Genomic DNA, 13,213 nt, shown 5'->3' on the forward strand with positions numbered 1-13,213 from the left:
TGAAAGTGCTCAAGACCCCGTTTTAGTTTGGAAATGCTGGGGCTTTTAATACAGACTGAGAGAAAAAGTTTTGAAAATGAATCACTCTCTCACTAGTCTTCTGCACTACATTGCAAATAAAGATGCAAGTATAGATGCTAGAAAAATAGGCAAATGCCCAGTGAGCTTGAGTGGTCATAAATCATGCATTTTAGACTGTATGGAGTGGGCTTTTTCCCAAAACACACTCGTCTGGGCGAGGAGTGTTTTCATTATAAAACCATTTTAAAACAAAAAACACTAGCGTAAATGGCCCTTTTTTATATCTGTCAGTCTAACTTTTCAGTTTCAATTTGCAAGATGATGGGCCATTCTAGTGTATTAGAAATAGGGCTGTGCGATTAATCAAAATCAAAATCGATTTGAAACGTTTAGATTTTTATATTTACAGATAAAATATGTACAATTTAATTTCCCCCACATAGAGCGAATGCGTGACTGCCGCCTTTGTGTGACAGTCTTACTAGCCAATTGAGTGAACAAACTTTCGTTCAGCCCAAAAAGAATTGCAGTGTTAAGTTCTGCAATCTGCTGTTTGTTGTTGTCGTGCACTAAACAAAAAGTTCTTATGTCATGTCTAATGTCACAAAGATAACATTTTTAGAGGTTGCGCCAACTGACAAGTCCATTATAACAGCTTTGTGTACAAATATCTGTTGCCCAAAAAGCCTGGTCGTTAAAGGGTCATGAAGTGTGACCGCCAAACAGAAGTTCCACGTCGGACGTTTATTTGCTACATGAAGCAGGTAAAAACACAACACTCTAGGAAAGCCTTCAAACTAAACCAGCCAATCAGAATTACAACAGATGCTCAGGTGATTTATACACAAATACAGCCTGATCATATTAAAGGCCATTTCCTTCTTTTTTTCAAACTATTTCATAACTATAGCAAGAGGCAATTCAATCATAATATCATGTTAAAACATGACATCATACCATTAAACATCATTACATTATTTATCAATATGCAGCTCTTTTTGGATTCTCGGAAGCTCTAGTAAAAAAAATGTAAAACAGGAAATATCCCTCAAAATGGTCTATTTTAATGTGGGAATTTGACCTAACTAATTGCCAAAATCTTGATCTTGAAACAGCTTGACATCTCCAGTAGTGTCACACTGACATGTTCAGGTTGAAATGTTTGCACATCCTTTATTTATCAAAGCGACACCCCCAATTGACAGAGTAGTGAATGACAATTTTTTAAGCTAGATTTTGACTGCTCCCATTTATATTTGAATGTATTTAGTAAGAATCGATTTTTAGTTTACTTGTTAAGTTTGAACAAATTTTTATTACTTGTGTAATGAAAATGTGATGTTACCACGGAAAAGTCAATGAAATAGATTTTTTTTCTCAATTTATTTTACATAATAAAGCTTTCTAAGTTGGCAGAGATCAAAACTCTAGCTGAAGTCCAGTTTTGTGGAGACATTTATATAGTTAAAGGAATCCTTCAAACTTGATTGTATAGGAATTGTATAGAAACTGCTCCAACCAAAGGGACCAATTACCCTTCATCAAATAAAGTCTGAGGCTACATGCCTTTATATCATATCAAAGTCTCTTTAAGGCAAATCATTTCACTTGGCGGCCATCTTTGAAAAACCTCTCAAACAGAATGTCTGAATAGGGAAACATCAAATTCTCCTGGTTGCCAAGCTTACGATTGTATTTCTAATTAAGAATCAACAATAAAATCAAGCAACGACTGTTTCTTTAGTTTAATTTCAAAACCTTTGAATCACACAAAATCTGCAGAAACTCACGTCGGGTCTGAGCCCCTCCCCCGGAGTATCATAAATCTATAGCAATCGATAATTGACTCCTGTATTAGAAGGCGGGCTTTGTTCGCCATATAGCGATCGATGATTGGCTCCTGTACTAGTGGGATGGGCTTTGTTCACTATATTTTATACATAACTTCATACACAGACACATGTACCTATATTCACCTTATTCTTTGCGTACGAGCAGGGGCAGCCATTTGAATCTTTTTGGCTGGAGACTACCGGTCTCATTCACATCCATTAAATTTTAGACGCTAAAAACTGCTCGTTTCGCTGTTTAATGTTGCAAACTGAAATTTTCTTATTATATTATTCTACTTGGTCTGTATAGTAATGCAAACATTAGTTTGTAGAGCAAGTAGTTTTACCGTTTTCTGCCGTTTATTATTCCTAGTCATTTCTCCCATAGGCGAATCGTAAGTTCTAAAACAATCGCGAAAACAGGCATTTTAGTATACGGTCAATATGTCCGTCACTACTCTAGTGATCTTTTAGGAATAATTAAAAAAAAAAATAATAATAAAAAATACTGACTCAGAGGTCTAGTGTCTTTTCTTATCAATGCGCAAAAATGTTTGTGCTACTGCTGTATGTTTTTAAGTAAGCTATATAAACTTTCAGGATCATTTGAAGAATGGAAAATTTGAAAATAAAGCCATTTCCTGTAATAATAAATAATGAATACGTTTGATCAATTTAATAAAGTTTTTTGTCCATCAAGAGTAAAAGACTGTAGTATTTCCTTTATGTTTATCATTCAAAGAACTACAAACACAGCCAAAAAAGCAAGAGAACATGTGAAAAAATGGTGGCATCAAAATGTTATCAAATTGACAACAAAATTATTCCAAATCCTTGTAATAACTCTGTACAAAAACACACACAGTACAGCCTATGTAATAATGTTTTCTTTTAAACATTACCCAAGTTCACTGAAAACATCTGCCATTTAAAAAAAAAAACACAGGCAAAGACTTTAAGTCTTTAAGCATGTTTTTTTTTTTTTTTTTTTTTACCATATATGGTTTTTGAAAACACAGGAAGTGTCTTAACAAATCTTGTTTATGATGTAACAACCATGTCATTATACACGTGTCCCCTCACAAACCATTCAAGAACACACACACACACACACACACACACACACACACACACACGCACGCACGCACGCACGCACACACACACACACACACACACACACACACACACACACACACACACACACACACACACACACACACACATGCACACACACAACACTTTTGAACATGATCTCAGTATCCAGAGTCATTGAAAAGAACATACCAGTCAATCCATCAGTGTTTATCATCAACTCAGAAAAACTGAAAAGGGCTGAAAAACAGCTGAATAAAGCAATAAATAATAGTTTTAACACACTTGAAAGCCCTTGCTTATTTCACAGCACACAACCATCAGTGCTAAAACTGATATTTAGGTAAAAGGTTGTGGAAATGGCCACAGGACATTTGCAATGGCAATGTTTTGCAACATGCCCTAGCAGTAGACAGTTTGTCTGGAAAATTGTACAAAAATAATATTTTGATCTGGCTTTGACCTTACCTGAACTTCATTGGCAATGTGTGGTGGCACTTCAATGCCAAGCTTCTCCAGCTGCCGATCTTTGTATCGGCCATACTGGTCATATCCAACATAACCACCGCCTGTAGCTATGAGAAGAGTAAGAGGCCGAACACGTGCCTGCAGTCCAGGAAAACCTGTAAATGAGTAACAAATACACATCATTTTTATACATACATCTAAAACAACTTAAATAAAGTGTTTATAGATTAAAAAAAAATCATTGTTTAAACTGAAAAATGAATGGCCAGAGAGCTGTCTAACTGGGTTTAAATAATACAGTTTAATTTAGGGTCTGCAGTCTTTTTCTAGGATTTTTTTAAAATTTCAAGTTAAATGCAAACTTTATTGTTAAAAAATGTGAAATTAAAGTTATATTTCACCCAAAACTGAAGATTAACTCACTATTTACTCTTCCACAAGTGATTCAAAACCTTTAAGAGTTACTTACTTCTGTTGAACACAAAAAAAGATACTTTGAAGGAAGCTAAAAGTGAAAACCTATACCCATTAACTTCCATAGTAGGGAAAACAAATACTATAGATGTCAATGGTTACAGGTTTCTTTAAAAACCGGTTTCTTCTTTTGTGCAGATAAAAGAAACTCAAGGTTTGAAACAACTAAAGGGTGAGTAAATGATAATTTCCATTTTTGGGTGAACTATCACTTTCAATATGGAAAACAAAATTTAAAATTTTATTAAAATGAAAATTAAACAAACTTATTCTGTAAAGTACATGATATTCTTATATATAAACTATTGTTAGCAATGAATGACATTGAAAGTATGACTTCAAAACAACATTAGCATCATTTATTTGACTCAACATGAACAATGTAGTATGTTGATAGTCATTAGCTGCAAACATGGTTTCCCTATTTAAAATTTGTAAAGAATACTTTGCTGAAATTATATTATAAGCAGAAAATTATGAATTCATTTAAGAAAACTGAAGGAGCAATATCAGTAGATATTAAGCAGACAGTCTACTAATACTCAATTGGACCATCAAAATAAATTGTTACCGTATTTTGTATGGTGATGGTCTAACATTTTTATTTCAATTTAATTATTACATCTGCGCAAAAGTGTTCCCCACCTGCAATCATGTACTAGTCCAGCAGTCAAATCACTAAAGATTTAGTTTCAAAATGAAATAGTTCAAGTATTAGTTTTGGTTGTGAATTCATTTTCAGAAAACAAATCATTTTAAAGGTTTTTCCAAGATGTCGCAAGATGCTTTACATGTTATTATGTTGCATTAAGATTAAATGTAGAAAAGGAGACCGAGTGGTAACCTGGGTGATTACTGTAGTACTGTATTGTAAATAAATAGAGAAAAAATTTTACAAGTAACTTTTGATCAATATGTCAGACTTTATTCTTGAAACAAAAAATGAGCAATAAAAAGCTGCGAAGCACCAAAAGCAGTCCACATTAAAAATAATTTACTAATAACTAATACTAGTATCAAAACTAATTTGGCTATTGTGGTTTTCCGTGAATTCCCAATCAAATGTACTTTTTTACAAGAGAGGCCAAAAAAATCATGTACTTCAAATTTTAAATGAGGAAAGTTGAATGTGCTGGACAGTTAATTGTTATTTTCCTAATAAATGACAATCAGCTACTGTTTTTAACTTTTTTAAGATTACCATTTTTTTCTAGTGATATATGATGTAATAAATTTATATTTTTGAAAAAAGTATTTATTAATTTTTCTTTATTGTAAATCTTTAGGAAATATTTTTGTACATTGTAAAGTGTGGTTATGATGACCATCCGACAAGCTAGGGGAGAGCGGGGCATAAAGTAACACGGGGTAAAATGTAACACAGAGATTTAAGGTATTTGCTCAGGGTTAACCATGGCATGCTTCCGAGGTTTTCACCAGTGTCGGCAGATGTCTTCCTGCCAATTATTGAAAAAGTTCTGCAAAATTTGGATGAGAAACACAGGAGAAACCATTTTTGCAGCATAAAAGTATTTCTATTATACTCAATTCTTTTTTTTTTAATCTGTGGATGTACGTAAAATATTATATTGTTGTGATTACAGACTTCTAGGCTAAAAAAAGGCACCATTTTGAAAGATATATATAAAAAAACACAGTGACTGCTAGCACGTTTTGAGGAAAACATGATAGAGTGGGGTTAGTTGTAACAGGGTGTTAAAATAAACCACACACTGTAGCACACCAATTAAAACCAACAAATAATTGTTGAATTTTGAGTGTAATGTTGAGCACTTTTTAAATAAAAATAGTTTTTTAAGAGAAAATATTTTTGTAGAAGTATTTTAATTGCTACGACTGCAAATAAATGTGTTGTATAATAATGGATAACAATAATAATGGATAATTGTGTTCATCCAATAGATAACTAAATAAAGTAAACATGCTGTGCCATGTAGAGTAAAAACAATAAGTAGAGGAAATATAGCTACTATTTGAAGTAAAACTAATTTAAATTAAATGTGTGAAATCTGACTTTTTAAGCATGTGTCACAACTAACCCTCTGTCTGTTACAATTTGCCCCCCAGGTAGGGTAAATAGTAACACTTTTTACTCCTGGCACTTATGCCAATACAGCACAGAAACCATAGGTCCAACTGTCATACCTTCAGTGCTCATTTGTAGGAGAGGTTTGTGCGTTGCTGGTAAAAAAAAAAACATATGGTTTGTCTAACCCCATTACTTTGTTTATTATTTGGCCAAAACCAAAAAGTGTTATTTTGTGCCCCGCTCTCCCCTAATGCAACTAAAATAGTGCTTCAAATGTCACTAAAATTAAGTCCTGAATAAATAGAAAATGAGGCAAATTACTGCAAAAAGGTCTACATTTTGAGAAAAAGAATCACCCCTTACAATGAGGGTGTCGTGGACATTTTAAAAGTGGGGGGACAGCTGTATGAAATCCAAAAGTTTACATTCTTAGTCACCTCTAAATGGTCTGTCTCTCAAAGTAAGTCTGCTACACCCCTGCCTTACACCAGGCTGGCTATGGGCCTGTATATGATCAGCTTTACCTCAATTTGACAAAGTAAGACATTTAAAACATCTCTAAACATCGTTAAGTAACTGCGCCACCTTATGGTTCACATGACGAACTGCAGTTTCAGTCTGACACAAAATTCGTGCCTAAACAAGCGAAAATGCAAATTTGTTGAGAGAAGCGTAACATTGACTCTTTAGGATAAACTTATAAAAGTGTGACTGACCTTTTGAGAAGAACCTTCGTTGGCTCCATCTAATACCACAGCCGCCATTCTGCAGAAAACTGCACACAAAACCATATAAGACACGCTTACATCACTCAAATGCTGGAGAACTGTTACATAACAAACATTTGCACTTCTGAGGGTCTCGTTTAAAAAATTAAAAAATCAAAAACTATTCAGAAGGCTGTAGTAATGTTAACAGAAAGACAACAGGAGAGTGAATATTAATAATTCGGCCAGCTAACATAAATTGTTACTTGTGTGCGAGTAATAAATATCATATTTTTTATTTATGGATCTAGATGTAAAAGTTTGAGGAATTTATAAGGGTCGTTTTTCAAAAGATCCTGTGTATTTGTTACTGCTGGCATTACGGTCTGTAAGGTCACTTGTACTTGTGCCAGCTCTGAGATCAGATGGGTCTGTCTTAATGGGCTTGCCATTATAAAGCCAACTCATGTAGACTTATCGACAAAGGTCGGGTGTAATGCATCGTTAGATTCTTTCACAAAATCTCGAACTAATATGCCAGATTTACCTGGTGTTTCTCGTCGCTGCCAGGTGGGCGATTAACACTCTGCGTACGAGCGCTGCCATGTTGCTTATATGCGGCAAGAGTTTCTTCTGCGTTCTCGTTCTCACGGACACACTGACGCCTCCTAAAGGAAGGGAGGATTCCTGATCACAGCCACATATTTGCTGAAAATAAATAAATAAAAAATGTAAATTGATATTCATTACTTACAGTTTATTTATTTAACATCTGTCATATTTTAATGTTTTTATGTTGCATATGTTTGTCTACAGAGAGACTGACTGTCCAGTATTATATATTTCAGAGAGATCTGCTTGTAAGATTGCAGCTTATTAAATGTATTAAAAAAAATAAATGTAAAAAGAAAAGTAAGCACACCTACACTTTTATTTATGTATTTTTTTAAATTATTTACTTTATTTGTGTGTTTTCAAAGTAAAAACACAAGAATTTAAAGGGGTGGTCCATAGTGTATTTTTTGGTTGTGTTTATAAGATGCAAAACAGTGTGTGCTCATGCTTTATTAGTAGAAAATCACGTAATTTTTTTATATATCCTACTTTGATTATATACAGCTACTTAGGTAACATAAAAAGGACTGTCATATTTCTCGGTTCCTCTGAAGACCCACCCACAAGAAATTCTGATTGGTCAACTAACATAAATGTTCATATCAGCTCCGTGTCGCATCTCTGTTATAACATTACAACTCCTCTGGCTACGCCACTTCCTTCAGCAGGGTAAATGTATGTAACCTGAAGCACCTGTCAACATTGGGATGTGAAAACATTATGGATATGCCTACACTAATAAGGGTTACCCCCCCACCCCCCAAAAAAGGAAAAAATAAATAGTACACATTACCAGCCAATACATTAGCAAAAACTTACATAGCAAACCCTTATTAAAATTAATAGCTATTATAAAAATTTTTATTAAGTTGTCAAATCTCATTAACATTTTCTTAACATTTACTTTGATTTTTGTTTCACAGCTATGCTGAAGGGTTTATGACACGAATTACCCGGATGTATTTTTATTTTTTATTTTTTTTGCTAAACTAACTGTGTAAAAGCCAATGTCTCTCTTTGCATTGAACTCTGAGCGTCTTGTTTATGTTCACACAGCTACATTACACATCAACTAAAATTTTAAATATGATATCGTAGTAGACCACCCTTAAATATTGCACAAAATTGGTCACAAAATCAGGCTGCAATTATGAAAAGAATATCCCTGTAGATGTCTGTGGGAATTGAATGTAGTACAGTACTTTATTGACAAAAACTAGTCATTTTTAGGCCCACACAGAATCTGTGTGCACAGAAATCTCCTGATTTTTGGCCCATAATTGAGTCTATTTATCTATTTGTGTAAATTTATATTTATATATTTATATTTTCTAATTAATTACGACTAATATTACATTCATAATAATACTGACTAATATGAAAGTGTTCATATGTTTCATTTACAATATAGTTTGTAAATAAATATTTTCTGTCTTTTAGTAGATAAATTATATGAGAGACAAAGCAAGTGGCTCTAGATGAATTTGCATCGTAAACATTAAATAAAAGTTTAAAAAATTATATATTTTTATTTCATATATTACGTTTTTAGTTACAATACTAACAAAATAATTCCGGATTTGACCATTTTTTTAAACAAAATTCTCAGCAGAAATAGCAAAAAATGGCCCTAGTCATTATTATTATAGACAGTTCATATGTGAGATACATAGAAATGAGCATTTATTACACACTATTTCTTCAAAAGATTAGATTACTTCATAAGTTAGATTTATTTATTGCTAATAATTAGATACCCATATTAAAAAAAAAGTCTAAGTAACATTTACCATCAGTGTCTAAACGTACTATCTGGCTGAAGACTATAATTAATAGATAAAAGGGTACATTAATTATCCAACTGCTGTGATGTTGATTTTCATTTAACAATGTACGTCTTTATTGCAGCTCCACCTGCAGTTCCTTCCAATCAGCTTTGTTAAATGAACAGGACACAACAACGTTTTGCTTTTATTTAAACATACAGTATGTAAATATTTTTGTGACTACATCTTCTTTCCCACAGCAGGCCCATGCTGATGATGTTCATGTGTATGAGTGTGACAGGTCAATAAAAACAAAAACAGAACGAGGATGGTGTACATTACGTTCTGCAGTCTGAAAATGTGGCCGGCAAAGAAAACGCACAGTATGCAACTTTAGACTTTACAGCTCCTGCGAAAAACACAGACGTCAGCAGAACCTGGAGATTTATTCATCCCACCTGGAGAACTACTGAGACCAAGGTTGTCCCAGAAGAAGAACGTCCATAGCGAACATGTCATAATAATAAAAAAAGTCATTCTGTTTTACCATTGTGCCCTTCAGCAACTTATGTCCAATTTATGTCATGTTGGCATAAAACTTTTAAAAGTTTAACAAAAAACTGTGCTATAAAGAGGCTGTTTGTTAAAATGGTGCTGTTATTTTGTCTTTTATTATACGTTTACAGTATTCATTATTTACTATTGCGTATTTATTATTATTATTATTTATTATTCACTATTCAGTATTTACAGTTCATTAATAAACTCTTTTATTGCATTATTATCAGTGTTTGTCTGGTTTAGAACATTGTAAAACAATGTAATGGCAATAAATAAATAAATAAATAAACAAACAAACAAACAAATAAATAGAACATTAGCAACAACAACAACTAAAAAAAAGGACAAATTATTAAGAAATAATGAAGCTTGCTATCTTAAAGGGACTGTTTACAAAAAAAATTTTAAATGTATACACCATGCATTCTTCATCAAGTGGTTGTAAACCTTTTTGAGATTCTTTCTTTTGTTGAACACAAAAGAAGATATACTTATGAATGTTGGAAACTAGTAAACACTGACATCTTTAGGTATAACAAATAAATAAAAGTCGATAATAACCAGTTTTTCATTTTCAAACCATTTTTTTTAAATATCTTCTTTTTGTTAAATGAAAAAAGGAGTACATTTTTATTTTTGGGTAAAAACTATTTTAAGGTTTTAAAAAGTGCTTCTCCAACCGTTATGGTTGACATGTCTAGAGTAAAGATGGTACACTGTAAAACCAAATAAGTTCAGGTAACTCAAACCATTTAAGGAAACCGATTGGAACAAACCATTTAAGTTAAAAAACTAATCCTAATGAGTACTGGGAACTTACTCCGCTTGCGTAAATAAAGTAATTTGAGCACAGTAAAAGCCAATAAATGAAGAGAACTCAAACCAACTGAGTACTGTAAAACCAGATAAGTTATGACAACTCAAACTGCTTGTGGAAACCAATTACTACAAACCATTTGAGTAAAAAACTAACCTATATGAGTACTGTAAACTTACTCTATTGGTATTTATTTAATTACCTTATTACCTTCAACACTGAGTTCAAAACTCTTTTCAAATGAGTAGAATTAGCGTTCAGTAAATTTTGAGTTCACTACACTCATTTCATTTGATAAAGTTCAAATGTATGCCATAGAAATATTTGCACTATTTGGGTTGCCTATTTGGTCAATTATGGTTTTCTTAATGCTGTAAAACAAAACAGTTTCTTTAAGAAATGTGTACAGTCCCTGACAAAAGTCTTGTCGCTTGTGTACAAATTGACTTGAAGTGTCACTGCAATATATTTCTAATCAAGATTTCTTTACAAAAAATGGCACATTTTAATCCCAACAGCTTTTGTAATAATGTTTCAGTGCAAAACGAAACTGTCAAAAAGTATTCTAATATTCCCAGCTTTGTAAAGCCCACTGAGTCCATTTTTGCGAAGACATAAGTGTTGTCGCCTTGTCATATGAGCTTCACCTGTGACTAATAATGAATCAATTAGGTCTCAGGTGTGTATAAAAAGAACCCCAGTACACTAGACCTTCACATCAACTGCAACATGACCTCTGCAAACATGCCTGAGATTCACCCTGAGACTAAAGTCTTGATTATCAAGAGGCTGAAAACCAGATCCACTGCTGATGTGGCAGACACCTTTGAAGTGTCTCAGTTCCAAGCACAGAGGATAAAAAAAAGACTTGAAGAGACTGGAGATGTTTTTGACAAGCCCAGGTCAGGCAGACCCCGCAAGACGACTGCTCGAGGGGACCGTTTGTTGGCTCGAAAATCCAAGGCCAGCCCATTTTCCACTGCCGCACAGCTCCACGAGACCTGGTCACCTGAAGTCCCTGTGTCAACCAGAACAGTTTGTCGGATTCTGTCTCGAAATGGCCTCCATGGCCGAATCAGTGCCCAGAAACCAGCACTAAACAAAAGACAATTGAAAAACTGTGACATTTGCCAAGGCTCACTGCCGGCTAAATGGATCGACAATGGAAAAGTGGCAGAAGGTGGATTTTTCACATAAATCTTCTGTTGAATTACACCACAGTCGCCGCAAATATTGCAGGAGACCTACTGGAACCCGCATGGATCCAAGATTCACCCAGAAAACAGTGAAGTTTGGTGGTGGAAAAATCATGATCTGGGGTTACATCCAGTATGGGGGTGTGCGAGAGATCTGCAGGGTGGAAGGCCACATCAATAGTCTAAAATACCAAGAAATCTTAGCTACCTCTTATATTCCCAACCATAAAAAAGGCCAAATTCTGCAGCAGGATGGTGCTCCATCACATACTTCCATCTCCACATCAAAGTACCTCAAGGCGAAGAAGATCAAGATGCTCCAGGATTGGCCAGCCCAGTCACCAGACATGAATATCATTGAGCATATGTGGGGTAGGATGAAAGAGGAAGCATGGAACACGAAACCAAAGAATAGTGATGAACTCTGGGAGGCATGCAAGACTGCTTTCTTTGCTATTCCTGATGACTTCATCAATAAATTGTATGAATCCTTGCCTAACCGCATGGATTCAGTTCTTCAAACTCATGGAAGTCATACAAGATATCAAATGTAGATCTCACAGCACCACTACCTAATTTGCTGACATATTTTTGTATTTGCAGTAAATTTGTTTAATTTTCGTATAGGCGACAGAACTTTTGTCTTGCCAAAATTTGACTTTTCTGTTTTGTTTAAATGATAAATCTTGTTTCAGTTAAACTAATTTATTTCAATGCATTAAACATAATTTGGGAGGGTTTTAGCTTTTCATATGAGCTCTTTCTAACACCAATTGATCAATTAAAAGTCCGGTTAATAGCAGGTGTTTCTACAAAATAGATAAGCAACAAGACTTTTGTCAGGGACTGTATCATTGAGCTAATAAAATCAAAACAGTATATTTATCATTACTTACACTGTGAATTAGACTTTCATATAGAAACTCACTGTTGACTGGTTTCAAAGACAATATTCAATACTGATAGAACTTTCTGTGATTTTAGATTAATTCTACATTTAAATGTGAATCATTTAATTTAGACAATTATTTTAAAGAAGAAGAGGGCCCTCTGCTGGTCATAACACGGATTTTGCTGAAGCTTAGACAATAAGTGCTTAAAATTTTAACCATGAAATATATAAATATTATATACATAATTTAACCCAGTTGTTAAATAGAATTTTTAAAATACAATAAATGAATACAATTTGTGTTTTTTTCTTTTTAAAATATTTTCCAAATAATGTTTAACAGAGCAAGGAAATTTTCACAGTATGTCTGATAATATTTTTTCTTTGAAAGTCAGTTTTTTTATTTTTTTAAAAGCCATTTTAAGGTCAATATTATTAGCCCCTTTAGGATATATATATATATATATATATATATATATATATATATATATATATATATATATATATATATATATATATATATATATAAAAAATATATATATATATATATATATATATATATATATATATATATATATATATTTTTTTTTTTTTTTATTTTTTTTTATTTTATTTAAATTATTTTTTTTTTCAATAGCTTACAGAACAAACCATCTTTATACAATAACTTGCCTAATTCTGCCTGGTTAACCTAATTAACCTAGTTAAGCCTTTAAATGTCA

At 33.2% G+C, this 13,213-nt stretch overlaps 1 protein-coding gene across 4 annotated transcripts in view; it reads right to left on the reverse strand.

Annotated features, from left to right (window-relative positions):
- Positions 1–7,259, reverse strand: part of pisd (phosphatidylserine decarboxylase) — a 55,782-nt gene extending 48,523 nt beyond the window's left edge. For all 4 annotated transcript variants that reach the window (XM_087251931.2, XM_087251933.2, XM_087251934.2 and 1 more), the window contains exons 1-3: positions 7,192–7,259; positions 6,654–6,712; positions 3,414–3,568 (exon numbers count right to left, since the gene is read on the reverse strand). In XM_087251931.2, coding sequence (XP_087108057.1) covers positions 3,414–3,568; positions 6,654–6,712; positions 7,192–7,250 — 273 coding nt within the window. In that variant the 5' untranslated portion in view covers positions 7,251–7,259. The remainder of the gene's footprint in view (positions 1–3,413; positions 3,569–6,653; positions 6,713–7,191) is intronic.
- Between the last annotated feature and the right edge of the window lie 5,954 nt (positions 7,260–13,213).

This window comes from Danio rerio, chromosome 5 (assembly GCF_052040795.2).
Source record: "Danio rerio strain M-AB ecotype USA chromosome 5, GRCz13ab, whole genome shotgun sequence".
In the NCBI taxonomy this organism is placed as follows: Eukaryota; Metazoa; Chordata; class Actinopteri; order Cypriniformes; family Danionidae; genus Danio; species Danio rerio.